Below are 22,889 nucleotides of genomic sequence, written 5' to 3'. Positions count from 1 at the left end.
GACTGAGGTTAGTGGGGGAATGTCACAGTTGGCCCACTGGAAGTCATTTTGGAATACCCGCACTTAAGACTGAGCTGCATAGAGTTCGCCTGTAAACAGTGGCTGTATAATCATAGAATCATAGACTTGTAGAGTTGGATCATAGACTTGTAGAGTCTTTTTTCTCATTGTGGGACTCAAACTCATGAGTCTCCCGGCAGAATCCGTGACCAGGGAGAAGAGTCGGTGGAAGAAGACTGGAAGAAATTTAAAGACTACTTGCAGAAATGCTGTAAAATTAAGGAATGTTAAAATGATGTCGGATGGAAACTAAGTGGTATTGGTAAAAAGATTATCAAGAATATGTAAATATGGATTGACAATGGTTATAAACACATGGTTATAATAGGTTAAGATACTGAGTAAAGATAAATGACAGAGGGTAAGGATTTGCTGAATTAAATATCTGAACTGGAATACAAAAAGGGAGGTGTGAGGAGGTCAGGAAACTAGTAAATGAAGTATAAGATATGAAATTATTGATATTTTTTCTCTTTTTTTCTTCTTTTTGTTAACTGTTTTCTATTTTGTATTTTTCATGTGTTCTGTTTTTGTACTTTTGTAGTTTTTTTTCTTTTTAAGGTTATTTTTTGTTCTCATTTGTTAAGTCTAAACTTTGAAACTTTTTAATGTTTGTAAAATTTCAATAAATATTATTCAAACTCATGAGTCTCATGCTCTGCCAACTGAGCTATTGATGAGTGAAAAATAGGGGTGTGCATTCGTTTTTAGGAAAGAATGAAAAATATGAGCATCATTTTTATTTTGCTTTAAGCTATAATGTAGAATGGGAATTGAAGCAAATGAGGTCTGAATGGAACAGAAATATTTGCTTATTGCTTATTTCATTCATTTCTATAGGGAGAAAAAGTTGAAGAAAAGCACAGCAACTTGTACAGGTCACAAAAAGGTTACAGAAGATGAAAGTGCAGAGAGAAAGAGAGAGATAGAGAACAGTTAGGCTGCCTCTGTGCACTTTTTTATTTTCACATTGTTTATAAAATGGAAACTTTTGTCCTGTATACCAGCTGGGCTGATCCTTTCAAGGGGTAGTAAAATGACTATCATCTCTTTCAAGTGGATCTCCAGCTCCAACTACTTGCAAACATTAGTCTATGGATTTGAGCCTGAAATCGCCTGATGTTAAGTCAGATGAAATATTTGCACACTGATAACAATACTTTTCAGAATAGCCAGTTAAATAAGCAGCAATGGTGAAAACAGGAAAGATTCAATCTTTGCATCAGAATAAATAATTAAAAATGGCAACTTTAGGATAGCTTTTAAAGGTATTTAACACATCAGAATTTGCAGCTATTAAAGCATGCATGCAAACTATTTGAAGTATGCATTTCTGGTAATGAACTGAAATAAACATATATCAGAAAATCAACCGTCATTTATATATTAAAGCAGGCTCTGATTAAATAGACACATATACCAAACTGTCCTTAATTTCAAACGAGTTGTGAATCTTTCTCTGCCTCGCTTATCTTAATTTATGCTTTGCAAGGCGCGTGCCCCATGGGGAGGAGAACATCTACATATTTATCTATGAAATACTGTATCATATTTTTCTTCGGAAGAATTAAAACAGGGCTATGTTCACACATCTCCCAACACTTCCTCCCACCTTCAATAAGGTTTCCATCTCAGAAAAGAGAGTGATAGAAATTCAAAGAACTTTTCTCACCCACTACATAAAATTACTCCCTCGCAGTCTCAAGGAAAGACTGTTCCCAGAAAGAAGCACAATTTAGACCTCGTGAGTGTGTGTGTTGATGCATGACTAAACATGGTGCACTTGAGTGTTTTTTGGTGTGTTTGGGTCTGTGAACTCCCACTGTCTGAAGTACTGCCGTCCTTTAGTTATCTGAACTGCAGAACTTGAAATAATGGAGTCCATGGATTTTTCTAGGAAGAATGGAAATACGTGTAAAATAAACCCACACTTTTAAAACCGGATGCTTCTTATTCTCACCATATGAAAAAGATCAGGCCTGGTGACCAAAGCACACACACCCTGGCCCATAGCTGTCAACTTTACCCTTTTCTTGCGAGGAATCCTATTCGGAATAAGGGAATTTCCCTTTCAAAAAGGGAAACATTGACAGCTATGCCCTGGCCCCTCTCTTTGGCCCTCAAGACATTCCCCAGACCATCCCCAGCCACACATCTTCTCCCCGGGTCACATTCCCCACTGATCCTACTTTGAACCCTCATTGAGCCTGGACAGAATATGCTCTTGAACTCTGAAAATGCCTTTACATAGAATAATATAATTGTAAAGTTGGAAGGGCCCCTGAAGATCACCCCCTGTCATGCAGGAATATGCCACTGTTTCATACGGGGATTGAGCCTGCATGGAAGTTAGTGAAGAGTGTGTGAGTGTGTAAAATTCATACACATTGCTTTGCCCAATTTTACCTCTGGTCCCATCCAGCATGGACATGTGGCCCCTGGAAGGTTGCCCAGAAAGGAATGTGGTCCATGGGCTGAAAAAGGGCCCACATCTGTGTGCTATTCACTTGCCCTGTGGAGAATGTCTGGTAGAAATTATACTAAAATAAGAATGTATTAAGGTGCTGTTTGTGGCTCAGTTCCCTAAGTTAAGTACACTTAATCAAGGGGCAAAGGCATACATAATTGGCCCACCAATGTCTTGTGATCCACCATGGTTTTCAGTAAGATTAAACTGGAGTCTCAACTTTCTAGGACCTGTGCATCCATGGTATACACTCTCCCACTGCCAGAATTTTTTTACAGAAATGGTATTGCCACTTTACCCCCATTCAAAACATTTAAAAAAGGAACCTGTTATAGGCTTAGAAATGCTGGTGGCTGCAATTATCAGTACAGCAGTGTACAGTGGTACCTCTGGTTAAGAACTTAATTCATTCCAGAGGTCCGTTCTTAACTTGAAACTGTTCTTAACCTGAGGTACCACTGTATACCTAAATCCAAGATGGCAGCCCTTTCTGTGCTGCTTCCAAGTATAGATCTTTAGGTGTCATGTGGGACATAACCACCATGAAACAGTTTCCCCACCATGACCGTAGAAGAACATATCAAGTTAGACTCTTGATCCACCAAGCTCGGTAGTGGTTCTCCAGGGTTTCAGAGGTCTTTCCTCACCCTAGCTGGAGAAACCTGGTATTGAACCTGAATCCTTTTGCATGCAAAGATGGACTCTTTCTCAATAAGCGGCATTCTGCTTTACCAACCTTGTCGGACAGTTTTAAAATTAAATGTCTGGAAGCCTCCTGTTAGGGCAGATGAGTCGATCACATCCACACCATATTCACTCTGGCTCCGTCTGTAGAGAGTCACACCAACGACAATGACGGCTACTGCAATGACAGCAGCACCCAGGCCTGAGTACAAGGCAATGTCCGTGGCATTCTCAATGTCTGCAAGGAGAGAAGGAAAGGCAATGAAATGAGGGACAGGTTTCAGGCTTCCCATCTGCGTCCTGAAAGAAGCAGCGATGGACACTAAGCATTCGTTGAGCGTTAATGGGAGCCTTTTGAACAAAAAAAAGTTTTGGAAAGAGAAAAGGAGCAAAGAAACACATGCTTCTGACTTGTTGGTTCTCTACCTTTTTAGAGATCTAAGGACAAGATATCTCCACCTTCCGATTCTCTTTCTGGGCAACCAGAGTCATCCTCAAAGTTCAAGGACACAGTTCAAGAACGATGTGGAAGAGGGTCAGGGCCAGATGTAGGTTTGATGAGGCCCTAGCTACTAAAGGTAATGGGGCCCTTGATATGTCCAGCTGTCCTTTGTCAACAACAAATGTCACTTTTTTGTGTTGAATATATGCTATATGGTAATTTATGGACCTAACAGGTATCTAAAGCCATTTGCACATAACAAAATATGTATTTTATCAAAGTTATTGTTGAAAAATCAATGCAGAATGCAAAATCCATGCAGAATGTAGGTACCCTATATATAGAAATGAGCAAACCAGTGATATTTTAGGGAGCAGGCTAGCAGGCGGGGCCCATTACACAATACAAAACACTGTTGCTGCATGCAGGTTTTATTTTACTGTACTGTATTTGTTTTTTATCTTATATTTGGGAAATGTACATCCAGGTTTTTCCCCTTTAAATTCCCCCTCCTCCCCTGAGAGTGAGGCCCTAAGCTATAGCTTGTTTAGCTTATATGTAAATCTGGCACTAGAAGGGTGAGTCTCGGGTGGAAGGACATGGACTGGAGAAAGTTCTAAGGGACAGACAAAGTGGTCTCAACAAGGGCTGCATTCAGCCCTTGGGCCTGAGGCACCCCACCCCTGTTAAACCAATATATCCTTGTGTATGGATTTAGGAAGGGACAACCATGTTTTGGTCTCTCTCTTTCTTCCTCTGTAATGTCATATTCTTGCATATTTGTGTACAGCAGATAGGTGCAAATCTCATGCTCTGCTCTACAGCTGAGGGACAGCTTAAGGAAGAATAAGTTTAGAAAACTCCTTCTCAGCAGACACAAGTTAGAGAAACACTGCCTTACTGAACACTTTTAAATTACTGAACTATTAGACTTTATTTCTGTGGGTCAGATAACTTTCCCCCCAGCTCAGCCTCACTCCTCCACAGAATTCTATTGCCAGTATCTGAATAGTTGTGCTGCACCTCAGTCTGGTGTTCCAAGTCTCATTTGAACCTTCTGGAGAAATATCAAGAAGAAAAGGAAGTGATACATTGGGAAGACGTTTTTTCTTTGTTTGCTTTTAAGGAGAACAATGCAGAATGCTATTGCTGTTCCCAGAAAATCTCTTATGCCAGAAAATGGGTAGGTAGGTAGGAAACGATGGACAAATATATGAAAGGTGAATTATGTCATTGGAACCATGCAGTTGTGGATCCATGAAGCTTGTCTGAATTTTTTAAAAAAATCTCCACACAGAAAACAGGCATTAATCTTTGTCAGTGGGACCAATTAGGCATTGTCACAGCAAAGGCTTGTTGAAGGGATTTTTTTTTTTTTAAAAAAAAATCACCACCATTTCAGGGGCATGTGAAAAGCCCACAATTTTTTTCTATACGATTTTTTTCAAATGTTTCAAACCGAGCAACATACACCATAAATCAACTGAAAGAGATCGACAAAGCTATCCAGAGAGTCTAGACCAGTGTTTTCCAACCTGGTGCCCTCCCATCAGCCCCAGTCAACGACTAAATTCACGAACACTTTTCTAAATTTGCACACACAAATAAAAAACAACCCTGTTTCTAATTAAGCAAAGAACTAGAAGTTAAGGTTTTATCTTGGCAGACCTCTGGGAATGTGAAAAAACAATAATGTTACACTGTACTTCAGAGTTTTACCCTCTGGTTCCTCTTTTAAAAACAAAACATCTATCATCTATCTATCTATCTATCTATCTATCTATCTATCTATCGATCTATCTATCTATCTATCGATCTATCATCTCTATCATGGCCTAAGATTCCTAGTCTGGCACTTAAGGATTTGTGAATGCTACTTGTGGTTCGAGGACCCGACCCCCGTGTGGTGAAATAAAGACACAAGGACACGTGATATATGGTTAATGGGCAAGAAAAGGCCACAACTTTATTGGTTACAGCAATGGAAAAGGTATTGGCTTAGGCATTGGACGATGGGTTATTCAACCAGTAGGTGGAGCCTGTCGATGCTGATCCGACTCTAGGCTCACCCCTGTTGTCACCGAGGGTCGTGCCAAGGCCTCCCGCCAAGCAGGCATCGGACGGATACATGACCCCCAGATTCCTTTAAAGGAATACCCCTAAAAAATTGAAGGCATAGGTGATGGCCACACCTAGCACTTCGACACACCACAGCACATTATTCCAATGCCTAACCTACCCACCAATACCGCAAAAAGTTGTGACGATTGCTACGAGGTAGGCGAAAAAACCAAATAGCCTAGTGCCAAGTGGAAAAACTCCTACCAGGCCCCCCATGCAACCGGGGCGACCAACCTAAGGTCCATAGCAAGGCCAAAAAACCTAAGCCCTGACTAAAAGGGAGTGGAGGGTGGGTGACTTCCCGAAGAGGCGACGACGGAGAATGAGGCCGGGGAAAGGCTGTCGCTGCAGCAAAAGCTGCTGAACACGCCCCCTCTGCGGCACCTGGTTGGGTGGCCCACCGAGGGGGCGTGAGCGCCAGCCAGGTGAGCTGAAGGCAGGGGGCTACGCCCCCTGCTAGGCGGAGCTCGGGCTCCCGACCACAACCCCTCCCCTCTCTTTCAGGGAGGAGAGTCTTTACTCAATTACCACATTTTTCGCTCTATAGGGCGCACCGTCCCATAGGGCACACCTAGGGGTTTTTTTTTGGGGGGGGAAATAAAGGAAAAAAAATATTCCCCCCCAGGTGCGGGGCTTGGGCGGGGGAAGTCCAAGTTTCCCCCGACCCCAGCCCCCAGAAGAGGCTGCTATCCGCAAGCCTTGGGAGCCTGGCGGGAACTCCCGCACACCGACCCCTCTCGCTCTCCAGGCTTCAGCAAAAGCCTGCATTCGCCCCATAGGACGCACACACATTTCCCCTTCATTTTTGGAGAGGGAAAAGTGCGTCCTATAGGGCAAAAAATACGGTAAATAATACAGAAACAATTTTTTTTTAAAGTCAGGGATAATAATTGAACAGACAGGCCACTAATATTGAAAACCAATATCAAATACAATTAAAACAACAGGCCCTTCAACAAACCAACAACTCAAGAGAAAACCAAGGAAAATAAATGGGTCTTTAGAGATTTCCTAAAGGGCTGTAATAAGAGGGTCAGATGAACCCCGATGATAATGCATTTCTCTTTGGTTTTCTGTGGGCCCAAGAGGTTAACTTCAAAATTTCACCATGTTTAGGAAAAGACCCCTGCTCTTCATTTCATCCCAATTGAATCAAGTTGGGAAATGCTTGTGGGAAGATTAAGAATTATTCTTCCATTTCAAGACAGTCTTATTTGTTCCAAAAATGCCAAATGTTGATGAAACATTCATTTTAACATTGTTTCAGGAAAACTAAACACACACACACACACACACACACACACACACACACACACACACACACAAAAAAACTCCCTCTGATGGAATAGTGGAAAGTAAAGGAAACATAATGCTAGCAATGTGTGTGTATTGTTTTCTGTACTTACTTTAGACCAGATGGGTTTTATTTTTTAAAGAGCTGTATTTTATTTTGGTATATTTATATCATGCATTTCTTCCATCCTTAAACTCAAGGCAATATGCACAAGGCTGTTTGTTAGAAGACCTCCTAACTAGGGAAGGGCTTTTGGCCAAAAACCTTTGCATAATATACAATACAGATTTATTTATTTTTAATGCAGAGTATAAACTACAAGTTTTAAACACTGAGGCAGCTCAGACGGTCACTGAGATAAGCACAAACATTTCTTTGCTCATGCACAGAACTTCCTTTACTTCTCCCTTCACACAAGCTACAATCAAACCATAGTTTCCCATTTCAGCTGAACCAGGAAACTATTGTTAGAAGGGGTGGAACAACAAAACAAGCCCAAAGCATAAAACAGATGCCCATATAGACTAATAGGCTATGGTTGAATATCTTTCCAAAGCTGATATTTTTCTAATCATATTTTTCTGTGTGCTCACTGACAGCAATTGGGTTTAGTAAAAGCGACGTTCAGTCATAACCTGGGCAACACAAATATCATTATTCTATTACATTATATATTATTAACACACATATTTTACCTCTTAGGCCAGTACAACAACAATATTTTATAAATTTGACTTTTAATACGCAAGCATCTGTCTTTAAACTCACCCTGGAAGACAATACATCTTTAGGTAAACCCAATAAAACTTTAACATAAAATCACCTCAACTTCAGTAAGGTGGCTTTATCAAGTTCTACTGCCTAGTTTGCAAGTTATCTCATGATCTGTGTTTTTCTGATACAGAGAAGATCAGATATTTTATGGGGTTCACACTGGGAAGAACCACAACAGCATAGTCTGGTTCATAATAATAATAATAATAATAATAAATTTTATTTATATCCCGCCCTCCCCAGCCGAAGCCGGGCTCAGGGCGGCTAACAACAATCAAATAATCAGACAGTAAAATAGTTACACAATCTAAAAATATTTCATTATAAAAATTAATTAAATCAAATTGAAGGCAACCAATTAAGCAAAATTCTGTGCAGGTTGCCAGAGGAGGGAGTCAGGCTGCGCCCTGACCAAAGGCCTGGCAGAACAACTCTGTCTTGCAGGCCCTGCGGAAAGATGTCAGGTCCCGCAGGGCCCTAGTCTCTTGTGACAGAGCATTCCACCAGATTGGAGCCGCAGCCGAGAAGGCCCTGGCTCTAGTTGAGGCCAGCCTAACCTCTCTGAGGCCTGGGACCTTGAGGATGTTATTATTTGCAGACCGTAGGTTTCTCTGTGGGGCGTACCAGGAGAGGCGGTCCCGTAGGTATGAGGGTCCTAGGCCGTATAGGGCTTTAAAGGTTAAAACCAGCACCTTAAACCTGATCCTGTACTCCACCGGGAGCCAGTGCAGCTGGTATAGTACCGGGTGAATGTGATCTCGCAGCGAAGACCCCATAAGGAGTCTCGCCGCGGCATTCTGCATTCTGCGGTTCATGATTTTGTGCTGTGTCCCTCTTGTACTGGGACATGGCAATTCCCTCCTTTCTTGGCTGGAGGCAGATCATATGCCCATTTTGCTTGATCTGACAAACTTTGGTCTGTGTTTGCTGTGTAAACTAGGATCAGAAACCTGGCAGATGCATGCCAAAGTTTGACATATTTGCTTTGTCTCAAACCAGGAGAGCAGAGAGGCAACTGGCTCATAGAAGAAGGATGATGGAGCATGCAAGTCTGAAGCCTGGCACACATATTCCCCAAAGCACAATTTGGTGTTATGTCTGAGCCAAGGCATTGTGCTTCCAACATTTCTTTGATGAAAATAGGGACATCCTGTTCCACAATGATAATTTTACTATTTATAACCCATACATCTTACTGCAGGCATAGGCAAACTTGGCCCTCCAGATGTTTTTGGGACTACAGCTCCCATCACCCCTGACCACTGGTCCTGTTAGCTAGGGATGATGGGAGTTGTAGTCCCAAAACATCTGGAGGGCCGAGTTTGCCTATGCCTGTCTTATTGGGTTGCCCCAGCACTCTGGGCAGCTTCCAACATATATAAAAACACAATACAACATTAAACATTAAAAAAAAAACTTCCCTATACAGGATTGCCTTCAGACGGCTCGGGGGGGTCGGATAAGTCCATACCCTTCAACATTTCTCCAATGAAAACAGGGACATCCTAAGAAAAACTGGGACATTCTGGGATCAAATCAGAAATCGGGATGGCTTCTGTATATCTGAGACTCTCCCTGGAAAATAGGGACCCTTGGAGGGTCTGTGCTTCCCAACTTGGCCAACATCTATCAAAATACATTTTACGGTAATGAAGTTTCCATTAACCATTATTAAGTTCCATTAAAAACCTGAAGAGAATTTAAGAAGGAAAGAAACACAAAATGAAACATTTCGATCTAATGTATTAGGAATCGTAATTGATTTAATTATCTAATTTATACTAAAATTTTGCACAATCTGTGCAGGCCACTCATCTCCTCTGCTTTGCTGTACATTTCCTAGCAGAAACCAACAATCACAATTTCTGTTCGTCTCTCCTCCTCGCCACCTGCTACTAAAACAGCAAGCCACTGCAATCTACTTCTTTCTTCAACCCTCCGTTTGCTTGTTTGTGGAGAAGTCCACACATGCGAGAAACACAGTTCCCAAACAGAGAGTTATATATAAGGCTATTTACCACAATTGGTTGCTTCTCAATTATCTTAATAATTGACTTTGATTTTACATCAATGATGATTCATGTGGTCTTAAACTTAATGCCTGTTCCATTCAATAGCAAGCAACGAGGGGCATTTATATAACACATCTCTAATCTCGCAATTTAAAATAAAGAGTTTCATTCCCCAAGGTACTAAAAGGCACTATAATCGACCTCAGCAGTTTGGCTAGCCCACTTTAAGGATCCAATCGTGAAACAGGAGATGAGGAGAGAATAAACAAAAGCACAGCAGCCAGCCTGACAATTTTAGGTGCTGCTGGACTGCCAAGTGTATTATATTCTAACAACAGGAAACTTCCCTAAACATCCAAGGTAATGATGAAACACTTTAACGTCCACCCCACCTTTTCCTTGGCTTTAGCACAACAACTAAGATAGAGCACCACCAGAGGCATATTCCCAGCAGAAAAAGTGTCTGCTCTTGGCTGTTCAAATCCCATTCAAGTTCATTAGGATCTAAAACGTAAACGTATCTCATTTTATTAAGCTATTTAAAGGAACAACCCAGTGAGGAGCACAAGGAATGAAATGAGGGTCCCATCTGCGCTAAGGGAACATCATGCCACCTTAAACAAGCATGGCTTCCCCCAAAGAATCCTGAAAGCAGTAGCCTCTTAAGGGAGCTGAGAGTTATTAGGAGACCCCTATATTCTTCACAGGGATACAAATGCCAGAGTTCCCTGTGGAAGAGAGATTGATTGCTAAACCACTCTGAGAACCCACTAGGTGCAAAAGGCAGTTCAGAACACTGACTCCTTTCCCCTCCATGGAAGCATGCACAAATCTGTCAGTTTCAATTTCTTTCAGTTCTTCATTTTTGTAGTCCAGTTTTCCACATTTCTGCATAATAATAATAATAATAATAATAATAATAATAATAATAATAATAATTTATATATACCCTGCCCATCTGGTTGGGTTTCCCCAGCCACTCTGGGTGGCTTCCAACTGAATATTAAAAACAGTACAGCATCAGACATTAAAAACATCCCTAAGGAGGGCTGCCTTCAGTTGTCTTTTAAAAGTAAAATAGTTGTTTATTGCTTTGACATCTGCTGGGAGGGCGTTCCACAGGGCAGGCGCCACTACCGAGAAGGCCCTCTGCCTGGTTCCCTGTAACCTTACTTCTCGCAATGAGGGAACCGCCAGAAGGCCCTCGGCGCTGGATCTCAGTGTCCGGGCTGAACGATGGGGGTGGAGATGCTCCTTCAGGTATACAGGACCGAGGCCATTTAGGGCTTTAAAGGTCAGCACCAACACTTTGAATTGTGCTCGGAAACGTACTGGGAGCCAATGCAGATCTCTCAGAACCGGTGTTATCTGGTCCCGGCGGCCACTCCCAGTCACCAGTCTAGCTGCCGCATTCTGGATTAATTGCAGATTCCGGGTAACCTTCAAAGGTAGCCCAACGTAGAGCGCGTTGCAGTAGTCCAAGCGGGAGATAAATAGAGCATGCACCACTCTTGCAAGACAGTCCGTGGGCAGGTAGGGTCTTAGCCTGCGTGCCAGGTGGAGCTGGTAAACAGCTGCCCTGGACACAGAATTAACCTGTGCCTCCATGGACAGCTGTGAGTCCAAAATGACTCCCAGGCTGCGCACCTGGTCCTTCAGGGGCACAGTTACCCCATTCAGGACCAGGGAATCCTCCACACCTGCCCGCCCCCTGTCCCCCAAAAACAGTACTTCTGTCTTGTCAGGATTCAATCTCAATCTGTTAGCTGCCATCCATCCTCCAACAGCCTCCAGGCACTCACACAGGACCTTCACCGCCTTCACTGGTTCTGATTTAAAGGAGAGGTAGAGCTGGGTGTCATCTGCATACTGATGAACACCCAGCCGAAACCCCCTGATGATCTCTCCCAGCGGCTGCATGTAGATGTTGAAAAGCATGGGGGAGAGGACGGAACCCTGAGGCACCAACATTAGTGGTGTTGTTGTTGTTGTTTTAAAAAAGTTCTCATTAAAAATAAATAAATGTTAGCATCTTAGTGCAAATCTCCTCATGTACATTTTTTGTAAGTAGTTTTGCCTAATATATGTATTTCTGCAAACAATTTCCTCTAATGCATTTCTATATGGTTTTACTAATATATTCATTTTATGCATACTTTACCCTATAATATACACATTATCCGGCTGGAGAACAGCATCATACAATTCAGGGAAGTGCAAATTTTGAAGGACAGGTGTCTTTTGCATCACAAATAGGAAGATTTGCATTAAAACCTGAAATCAAATTCCTTCCATATCCCCATCCCTGTAGGGGCGTTGCAGGGCGCAATATCATAGCCCTGTAGCCAACACAGTATAATAAGGGGAGAGAGAGCACACATATCAAAATGTTCAGCAAGAAGTCACTGAACTATATTATAAGGGCCAATCCAATTCAGGGTTCGATCCAGCACTTTGCATTACAGGGGTTTGTACTAGATAAACCTTGGGGTTCCTTCAAACTCTACAACTCTGATTTTAAACAGCCCAGGACCTTGAACCAATCTGGGGGTCTTGCACAGTCAGTCGGTTAGGAGGAGGGAGAGGAGATGTACATCTCCTTCCTCCCCATGCCAATTAATCCGGGCTTTAAACATGTAGTTGGGGAGTGGGAGAAGGTGAAATCAAGTTGCCTGCACCCCTTGTTTCCACCCCCTTGTCCTCATTGCCATACTGCCCCCCTTTTGACAGCTCTAGATCACTCTGGGAGGACCTGATCTGACCTAAGGTGCTTCAGGGCTCCCTCAACTGAATCTGACCAATTCCCAAGTCAACCTGAAGCAGCCCAATTCAGTTCGTTATCTGGGCTTTGGACCTAAATGCAGGGCTCAGCCTTATCTCTTACTACACCAAGATAACTGTGAGCACGCTAGAGAGCCAGTGGGAATTTGCTGAAGGGAAACATTGCTGGTGGGCACTCAGGACAAAGGAAAGCCCTGGGCACCACTATCCCAAACAACAGTTACATAAAAAAAGAGAGATTTGTGCATAGACAACACCTTGTAGTCTCAACTCCCAGGACTATCAGAATGTTAAACAAAAAGTCTGCAGTTGCAGTCAGCAGGGATGGAAAAATAAAACACTCCACAGAAAGACAGGGAGCCCAAAAAAACCCCACCCCCAAATGTTCACTCCATAATAGATATTGACATGTGGAGGAGGGACGCTACACTACTAGCAGCCACAAACTGTTTTCTCTTCCTCAGAACATGATGCAACTAGCATGACCTGAACCTACTCAGCCTTGCCTTCCACAAAGAAGACATATGTGATGCATCCACTAAGCCAGGTCCACAGGTATAGCATTATATCCAACACAGCACTAAGCCGCTGGATCCATGAGCGCAGGGATTTCTCTTGGCACAGCAGAATATTTTCCTTCTTTCCTCCTACCTGTGCAACCTCTAAACCTGTCCCAACCCATCAGAGCAGATTTGGGGAACAGAATGAAAGGCGGGGATGGGGGGAGAAGATCTTCATGGCACTAGTGCAAATCCTTGCCCTGTCCCAATTATATCACGGCCCCCTATCTGGCTGGTAGCCAGTTGCAAAGACCCATTCCACCAATCTAGTGTAATTATATTATCTACATTTTCAAAACAAAATTATGTGCTAAGAACTCAGGCTTCATCTAGATTAACAAACATATAAACTATGTGTGGGTTGTTTTTGGTTTTTTAATTAATGTGAGTCATTTCATAGCTTTTGATCCGTTTGTTAAGTCTTCATTTCTAACTTTTAAGGCAAATCTTTTCTTTCCCACAAATGTATTATATAATTTTACTAAAGGCTCAAATGTTAAGTATCTATATTTTCTGCTACAAAACCCAGAATGAGGGCAGAGGGAGGGGACATGGCTTTTGGCCAGTAAGCTGCATATTTTAATTCTCCGTCCAACAAATTATTATTACAGAAATGAAAGAGGAATCACAAACGTTTTCTTCATCAACATTTTAAAGTAACTACAATGTGTTATACTTTGTAGCTCTGATTTTGCTGTTGTTGCAACAACAATGGCAGTATTAACTGTGAATGCAGTTGTGAATAGGTCTGTTGATGTTATGGCTTCAAAGGAAGATATATTCTGTGACCTTTGTGACTGCACCAATGCCACCTACCCCTACCTGCCAGCCCCTTTGCCAACTCCCCTTCCCCCACACCTGGCCAACTCTTCCTCCTTTTACCAGTGGCGTAGCGTGGGTTGTCAGCACCCAGGGCAAGGCAAGTAATTTGCGCCCCCTAACCCGTGGATTTGCACCCTCTAACCCGTGGATTTGCGCCCCCTAACCCTAACCCCCAGATGTTGCGCCCGGTGCAGCCGCCCCCCCTGCACCTCCCATGCTACGCCACTGCCTTTTACACCTCGCCTGACCAACCACCTCTTCACAGCTTGCCCCAACCCTTTTTAAAGGACATTAAGAGGCACTCCAGAGAGCAGAAGTGCTCCCAACTCTCCTTTGAATGCCACTGAGCCACTGTTTAATGGGGGGAGAACTTACCTAAACTTGTACGAGTAGATAAATGAGGCCTGTCTGGTGCAGACAGCTCCTTAACCCCTAATTCCTGTCTACCCCAATTCTGTTGCCAGTCTCTCTACAGTTCACCTCAAACTCCCCCATCCCCTCACAGCTCACCCATAACTTCCCCATTGTAGGGATGTTGATGGCGCTGTGGTCTAAACCACTGAGCCTCTTGGACTTGCCAATTGGAAGGTCGGCGGTTCGAATCCCCGCAACAGAGTGAGCTCCCGTTGCACTGTCCCAGCTCCTGCCAACCTAGCAGTTCAAAAGCACGTCAAAGTGCAAGTAGATAAATAGGTACCGCTCCAGCAGGAAGGTAAACGGTGTTTCCGTGCACTCTGGTTTCTGTCACGGTGTTCCATTGCGCCAGAAGCGGTTTAGTCATGCTGGCCACATGACCCAGAAAGCTGACTGTGGACGAACGCTGGCTTCCTCAACCTGAATGCAAGATGAGTGCCGCGACCCCATAGTTGCCATTGACTGGACTTAACCATCCAGGGGTCCTTTAACTTCCCCATTCCCCACAGCACACCCCAAAATCCTCCTCCACCACCCCATCCCTTCAACACTTGCCCTGATTCAACAATCCCACCGTCACTGCCACTGTTCATGGGCGAGACGGGAATGAAGAAGAGAAAGCTTTTTCACTATCTTCCACTCTGCCACTACCACCACCATTGGCAAACTGGTCAGGATGGGGAGGAGGAAGTTTCCCTCAGCAACCAGGGCCTCCAGCAGCAACAAGGAGAGAACGGTGAGGGTTGCAAAATCTGCCCCTTGGTGTTCTGCCCAACCCCTTTGGCTACCTTCTCCTTGACCTCAATGTCCCCTTGCCTGCTGGAGCAGCTCCCCAGCACCATTCTGCATTGTTGCCACTAACACTGCTGAGGCTGAAAGAGTTGCATCAGTGTTGGGTCTGCAGCGGCAGCGAAGCAGGGTGGTTTCTAGGGGCCTGCAGCGGCCTGCCATGTCTGTTCCTCTGTGACTAGTCTGGGTCGCCTGCCGCTTGCTCACCCACCTCCAAGAAACACCTGCCTGCTGTTCTGCCACCATGACACAGCTGGCGTGCCCTCCTGCTGGTGGCCATGCAAACTGGAGTGTGACAACCAGTGCTTTTTTTCTGGGGGGACGCAGGGGTACGCATACCCCGAAACATTTTGTGAATCTAAGTTTGGCCTCATTGAGGGGAAGTATTTTAATATGAGTAGGAAAATGAGAGCACCCCTAAACATTTTTGTTAGAAAAAAAGCACTGGCGACAACTATTCTTCTTCTTTTTACAAATAAATATTATATAGTAAGATATTAAAAAGTTACATGAGAAGAAATGAACTTACTTTGGGGTTTTATTTCGTGAAGAGGCTTTTTATCTAAAAAGAGGAAGTGAGAGAGAAGAGAAAGAGAGAAAGTTGCACTTAATAAATGCACAAGGAATGCATTTCCTAGAACACTTTCTGTCCAGCTCTACAAATGAAATATTTTCTCCTTGGCAGCTGACAATAACCATTTTTATGTAATCTCTCTCCCCGCCCTTCTCCCGGACATATAAATTCCCTTCTGTTTCTTTCATACTAAAAATAAACTACTTACAAGTGTTTGGGGGAGGGAAGGAGGGTAATTATCAATTTTTAAATTTCTGCTCAAATGTCCAGATACACACAAGGACAATTGCAATTCCAGACAATAAGATTTGTGAGGCTGATTTCAACAGGATACAGTTTCTATCCTTATCTGCCCCCAGACATGTATGGACGAATCTGAGAAGTGTGCAATAGAAAGGATATAATTTAAGCTGGCATTCTGCCTTGGGAGATGCTTTAGCTGGTAAAGTGAAATATTCTTTTCCATTAGAATTATTCCACCAAACAGAATCTCCAAGCTCTCACGAGCACCTCTTCCAGATACTACTAATTCTATGCTAGATGCAAAGGAAAACAGAACAGTCTATCTAATCCAGTAAATTAGCTGCTACTGGAAGAAAGCATAGACTGCGTTCAGACGATGGTTTCTGAAAAACAATGGGTGCAAATTTGCTCTTGATATTAAAGTGGCCCTAGGCCCTAGAGGTGAAGACTTGAGAAGTGTACAGAAAAGGAGAGAGTAGGGAAAATCTCACCGTGGGAGGCACAAAACAAGTTAAAAGACACTTTCCTCTAATATATGCTTGCTTATACACATTGTATGGTTGGAGAACCACACCACAAGATCTGAAGAAGTGTGAATGTTGAAGGATAATTGTGTTTTGGCTCGCATATTGTTTCAAAAACTGGGAATTGGGTAGCTTCTCATTAAAATGCAAATAAATAAAGAAATGTCAAATTGTTTTGACACTGGATATTCTTTGGAGCCCTAGAATATTCTTCAAGACAGAAGCCAACTCCGAGGGACTGTGGGTACTTTGGCTCCCACAATAAAATATTTGAGGGCTTAGCCCCTCCCCCGCTGATGGGCATTTCCATTCAAATGGTGTCTGTGCGCTGAGTCATGTGATTGATTATGCGGGGCAGGGCTTACCTGGGCCCCCACAATATTTTATTCAAGTAGGCACCCCTGTTCTCCAAAAGACCACAAATACAATGCTCTTTTCAAGCATCCTGGCTAAGAAGCCAACAAGATGCCCATGGGAAGCCCAAAAGTAAGACCTGAGAGCAACAGCAATTTCCCTGTTTGTGATCCCCAGCAACTGGTATTCACAGGCATACTGCCCGGGGAGGCAGAACATAGTCATCATGGCTAGTAGCCACAGACAGCCTTAACGTCCATGCATTTGTCTAATCCTCTTTTAAAGTCACACAAGTTAGTGGACATTATGAGTTTCTGTTCAGAATATGGCTGCTTGCAAAAATCCTGCATGACTACTGTACAATCCCTGCACATTCAAACTGACTGAAGTTCATCCATGCAAGGCCTTAAAATCTGCACTGGAAGCTGCTATCGTGTTCTGAAACCTGCCACTCCTATATGAAGTGTGCCTGCCACAAGTACATGCAGGTTGTCTTGCCTGTTATGTGTAAATAATTTCAGGCAAAGCAAGGATTTTGAACCAGTATGTATGGCTTCTATTGAAGTTCAGAGTCTATGGTGGTCGCTAGTGCATCACACACAGAGAAATAGGACAAATATTTGCTTAAATTTGCACATGCTCATTTATGCATAGATGCAAATTTAGGAATGCCTACTATAATTTAAATCAGGGGTGGTGAACCTCAGGCCCAGAGTGTTGAACTTCTTCTTCAGCACAGAGTGTGTGCAGCGAATGGAGCGCAGATATAAACAGCTGTCCACAATATCTTTTCTTTGTTTGTTATGTTTTTCGAAAATAAAACTAACGCTTCAAACCATCACTCACCAGCCAGCTTACAAGACCAGCCAGCTTACAAGACATTTGATCAAATTAAATACAATTTCAATTAACCAATTATCCTATCACATCCCTTCCTGCATCCGGTGCAGAAAATAACTCCCCTTTTAATTAGACAAAAAGTCGAGAGACCACAGGTGTGCAGCTAAGTAGGTCAAACTGCAAACATACACCTCTGAAGCCCACCTTGTTCCTGAGTAGAATTATTGACCACTTTAAGGTAATGAAAAACCAACACAAATGTACCCTCCTGTCAGGCTGTCTGTCATAGAGTCAGCTGAGGGAATTATGTTCTTTCAGGAGAGAGTAGACCTTCCCCTTCATCCTTAATTGGCTGGATATCACATCATCATAGGGGTGGGGAAATAACAAGTCAAGGGGCTTGTCGTTCTGCTAGTCTGGGCTGGTGTTGGATGCTAGAGAGACTTGATTTGCTCTATGAGCTAAATCCAAGGCCCTGGAAGTCTAATGGAGAAGCAAAGTTTGTTGGTCTGCTGTGAGCCCTTCCATCACTTCCACTCAGGTTGTATGTATGAGCAAATAAAACCATATATCCTAAAGAAACCAGAGTCGTCAATGACATTTGTTCCAAAAAAGCTGAACCCTGGGTAGGCATCGGCACCCCTGGAGTCTCTCGCTGTTCAGAGATTTGGGTGTAGCAACAGAAATGGACCACTTCGGGCATACAGTGGTATCTTGGTTCTCAAACGCCTTGGTTCCCAAACATCAAAAACCCAGAAGTAAGTGTTGCAGTTTTCAAATGTTTTTCGGAAGCCAAACGTCCGATGCTGTTGTCGGCTATTGTTTCCGGGGTGCCTGCACCAATCGGAAGCTGTGCCTAGGTTTTCGAACATTTCAGAAGTCAAACGGACTTCTGGAACGGATTAAGTTTGGTGCTTTTGTTTTTGCTATTTATTTTGCGTTTTTTTTGTTTTGAGGCTTTTTCAATTAATTTGTTTTTGTGGCTGTGTGGAACCCAGTTCAGCTACTGATTGATTGTGTGACTGCAGAAATGGATAAAAGCCCCCCATCCAAACAATGACTATCATCAGTGCAGGTAAGAATTTTTATTTTATTTTATATTTTTATTATCTACAATACTTATTTATTTTATAGTACAGTACATTGATTACTGCTTTTATTTTGTGGAGCAATGGTCTCGCAAGATAGTAAAATTCATGTTAAATTGCTCTTTTAGGGGTTGTTTTTAAAGGCCCGGAACGGGTTAATCCATTTTGCATTACTTTCTATGGGAAAGCATGCCTTGGTTTTGGAACGCTTGGTTTTAGAACAGACTTCCGGAATGGATTAAGTTTGAGAATCAAGCTACCACTGTACATAGAAGGGTTTAAGCCTCCACTTCATGTTACCACACATAGAGATTAATACCAGCAAGAAATATATACTTAGTAGTGATGGTGGAAACAACTGCAACATTCTACCCGAATTTTTTCTGATAACATCATCATAGAAATAGATGCTGTTTCCTGGTACACATCTCTGCACTGAACACTCTGCTTCACACTTGTGCTTTTCTGTCATTCACTAACCGCCGCTCCAAGGTGTAAACTAGCCCACAGACTCATACATAATGCATTGCAGATAATTAGCTTGCAGTCTCTTGAGGAAGAATTACATGTTAGAAGCAAGCCCTGATGGCTGCTTAAAAAAAAAAAGATATAGCAAAGTAGGTTCAAGAAGGGGGTGAATTTCAGCAGAGAAGCAGTAGGTGGGAAGGGTGATTTTAAAACATGCATCTTCATTAAAGCATTGGAAAACAGCACCTAAGTATAAATGCGGACTATTTGCATTGAAGCATGTTGTCACAATATTTGAAAATCACCACAGAACAAATAATTTAAATCATTGTGGCGAATTAAATTCATGAGCAATATTTGTAAATCTATTTTCTTTGGCTTGCAAGAATTCATAATACAGGAAATCCAGTTCTGGACAAATGAGTCGGAATGTGGTATTCAACCAGCCCCCCCCTTCATTAATAGCTCTTTTCAGATGTTTATATTGCTTGTAAAGCAAAGGGGGTGTAGGACTGAGTATATTACTCTATCCCCCTCCACACCCAATAGCCCTCCTTGACTTGGAGGTAGGGTTGGGTGACTCTCAATTTTTGTATCTCTCAGTTTCTCATTTTTTCCAATTTCGGTTTTCCATATTTCCACCTTAGTGATTTTTTAAATTTAACATCCTCATAAAAATTCACTAGCATTTTAGCAGGAATTTATCCTGATATAAAGACTTTTGTAGGCAATTTTGCCTAATATACACATTTTCCCAAAATACCGTATTTTTTGCTCTATAAGACTCACTTTTTCCCTCCTAAAAAGTAAGGGGAAATGTGTGTGCGTCTTATAGATAGATAGATAGATAGATGATAGATAGATAGATAGATAGATAGATAGATTCTTTATTGTCATTACACTAGTGCAACATTGCACAAGTGCAACGAAATTGGATGCCATCCCTTAAAAACAACAAAAGCAAAACAACAACAACAATCAAACAAACCACCTTCCAACCACACCCACACCCACCCCCAAAAACTCCCAGATCTCACTATCGAGTTACAGCATTCAAAAAGGCCACAGCTCTTGGATAGAAACTGTTTTTCAGTCTATTTGTCCTTGACTTGATGTTTCTATACCTCCTGCCAGAAGGCAGTAGTGCAAACAGACTGTATCCCGGGTGAGATGGATCCTGCAGGATGTTGTTTGCTTTCCTAAGGCAACGGGAACCGTACAGTTCTTCCAAAGGTGGGAGAGGGTGACCAATAATCCTTTGGGCTGTGGTTATGACCTTCTGGAGCACCTTCCTCTCCCTAGCTGTACAACTGGAGAACCAAGCACAAATACAGTATGTAAGAATGCTCTCTATGGAGCCTCGGTAGAAGGACACCAGCAGTCTCTCACTCAGATTGTTCTTTTTTAAAAGTCTGAGGAAATAAATTCTCTGCTGGGCCTTCTTCACCAGAGCAGTGGTATTTGCGCTCCAAGTCATGCCCTGATCCATAGTCACTCCCAAAAACCTGAATTCCGCCACCCTCTCCACCCGTTCCCCGTTGATATACAAGGGCTGAATGTCCGCCTTTTTTTTCCTGTAATCCACCACCAATTCCTTGGTCTTAGCCGTAAATGGAGCGAATTCAGGCTGCGCAGCTATCCCAGAAGCCAGAACAGCAAGAGGGATTGCTGCTTTCACTGTGCAGCGATCCCTCTAGCTGTTCTGGCTTCTGGGATTCAGAATATATTTTTTTTTCTTGTTTTCCTCCTCCAAAAACTAGGTGCGTCTTATGGTCTGGTGCGTCTTATAGAGCGAAAAATACAGTACTTCCTCCAAATACAATGCACTTTTTTGCATGCAATTCCCACTGATATATACATTCCTATGCATACTTTACCCTAATATATGCATTTTTTGTGCTGCAAAACTACACTGAAGATTTTGGATATGTGTGATATTTGAAGGATGGCTATGTCCCAGTTCATTTCTGGAAGGGCAGAGCAGGTAGGTTCACCTTTAAATACAAATTGAATCAAATTTATTCCCCATGCTTATTTGGAGGGCAATCTTCCAAAGGGAGGCTCACCCCCACCCCAGAATCCTGGCCATTCTAAAATGTATTAGGATCCTCCATAAGTACAGGAACTCTCCTACTTCAGACATCCGCCTGCCAGTTTGTGGAGGACAATGCAAGCAGCATCAGAAAGCAAAACTTGCACACTTCTCCCCACATCCTCACTTGTATTTGATTCAAATTTAGTGTGAATGCCTGAAAAAGGCTTGCAGGGGACATTTGTGTGCTTTTCTCACCCATTCTGAAACAGAGGGGACCAAGATTGTTTCTGGTATTTTGCATACCAAATTCTAGTATGTGTGCATATATTTCTCATTTACCCTTGCCTTCCTTTCCCTCTGTTGGGGTAATTGTGTGTGTGTGTAATATATATATATATATATATATATATATATATATATATATATATATATATATATATTTTCACGGGTACAGGAATGCAGGTTTTGGTGTCTTCGGGTGTCTTCCCGTGTAAGAGTTGGGGTGTCTAGGCGACGTTTCATATATATATATATATATAGTAACGCCCTTGTGGCAGGGACTCATCAAACCACTTTTTAAAAACCAAGTAGATGATTCTGTATAAGCAAACAAGTACAGTGGTACCTCTGAGGTCTGTCCTTAACCTGAATCCGTTCTTAACCTGAGGTACCACTTTAGCTAATGGGGCTTCCCACTGCCGCCATGCCGCCACTGCTAGATTTCTGTTTTCATCCTGAAGTAAAGTTCTTAACCCAAGGTACTACTTCCGGGTTAGCGGAGTCTGTTACCTGAAGTGTTTGTAACCAGAGTTGCCACTGTGTTAGTGGCTGCAAAAAAATGCAAGAATCAACTATTAGTTGATATATCTACTTAGAAGTAGTTATGGATGTGATGACAATATTATTCCAGGTGCAGAACAATCATAGGCCTATTTATTGAGGAATAAGGCAAAGGTAAAGGGACGTGGATGGTGCTGTGGGTTAAACCACTGATCCTAGGGCTTGCCGATCAGAAGGTCGGCGGTTCGAATCCCCTCAACGGGGTGAGTTCCCTTTGCTCGGTCCCTGCTCCTGTTAACCTAGCAGTTCGAAAGCACGAAGTGCAAGTAGACAAATAGATACCACTCCAGTGGGAAGGTAAACGGCGTTTCCATGCGCTGCTCTGGTTCAGCAGAAGCGGCTTAAGTCATGCTGGCCACATGACTCGGACTGTACACCAGCTCCCTCGGCCAGTAAAACGAGATGAGCACTGCAACCCCAGAGTTTTCTGCGACTGGACCTAATGGTCAGGGGTCCCTTTACCTTTAAGGCAAAGGTAAAGGGACCCCTGACAGTTAAGTCCAGTTGTGAACGATTCTGGGGTTGCGGTGCTCATCTCGCTTTACAGTCCGAGGGAGCTGGCGTTTGTGCACTTCCGCAGCCGGCATACAGCTTCCAGGTCATGTGGCCAGCATGACTAAGCTGCTTCTGGCGAAACCAGAGCAGCGCACAGAAATGCCGTTTATCTTCCCGCCGGAGTGGTACCTATTTATGTACTTGCACT

General features: G+C 42.9%; 1 protein-coding gene across 2 annotated transcripts in view; it reads right to left on the bottom strand.

The window, feature by feature from the left end:
* The window catches only part of UNC5D (unc-5 netrin receptor D), a 430,198-nt gene that overhangs the window by 84,475 nt on the left and 322,834 nt on the right, over positions 1-22,889 (bottom strand). The window contains exons 8-9 of one of the 2 annotated variants that reach the window (XM_081171622.1): positions 15,750-15,782; positions 3,264-3,449 (exon numbers count right to left, since the gene is read on the bottom strand). In XM_081171622.1, coding sequence (XP_081027748.1) covers positions 3,264-3,449; positions 15,750-15,782 — 219 coding nt within the window. The remainder of the gene's footprint in view (positions 1-3,263; positions 3,450-15,749; positions 15,783-22,889) is intronic. The other variant, XM_081171623.1, reaches the window with a different exon arrangement.

Source organism: Podarcis bocagei, assembly GCF_964188305.1.
Source record: "Podarcis bocagei genome assembly, chromosome: 15".
Classification (NCBI taxonomy): Eukaryota; Metazoa; Chordata; class Lepidosauria; order Squamata; family Lacertidae; genus Podarcis; species Podarcis bocagei.
Note: the sequence above shows the minus strand (reverse complement) of the source record. Positions and strands in the feature narration are given on the sequence as shown.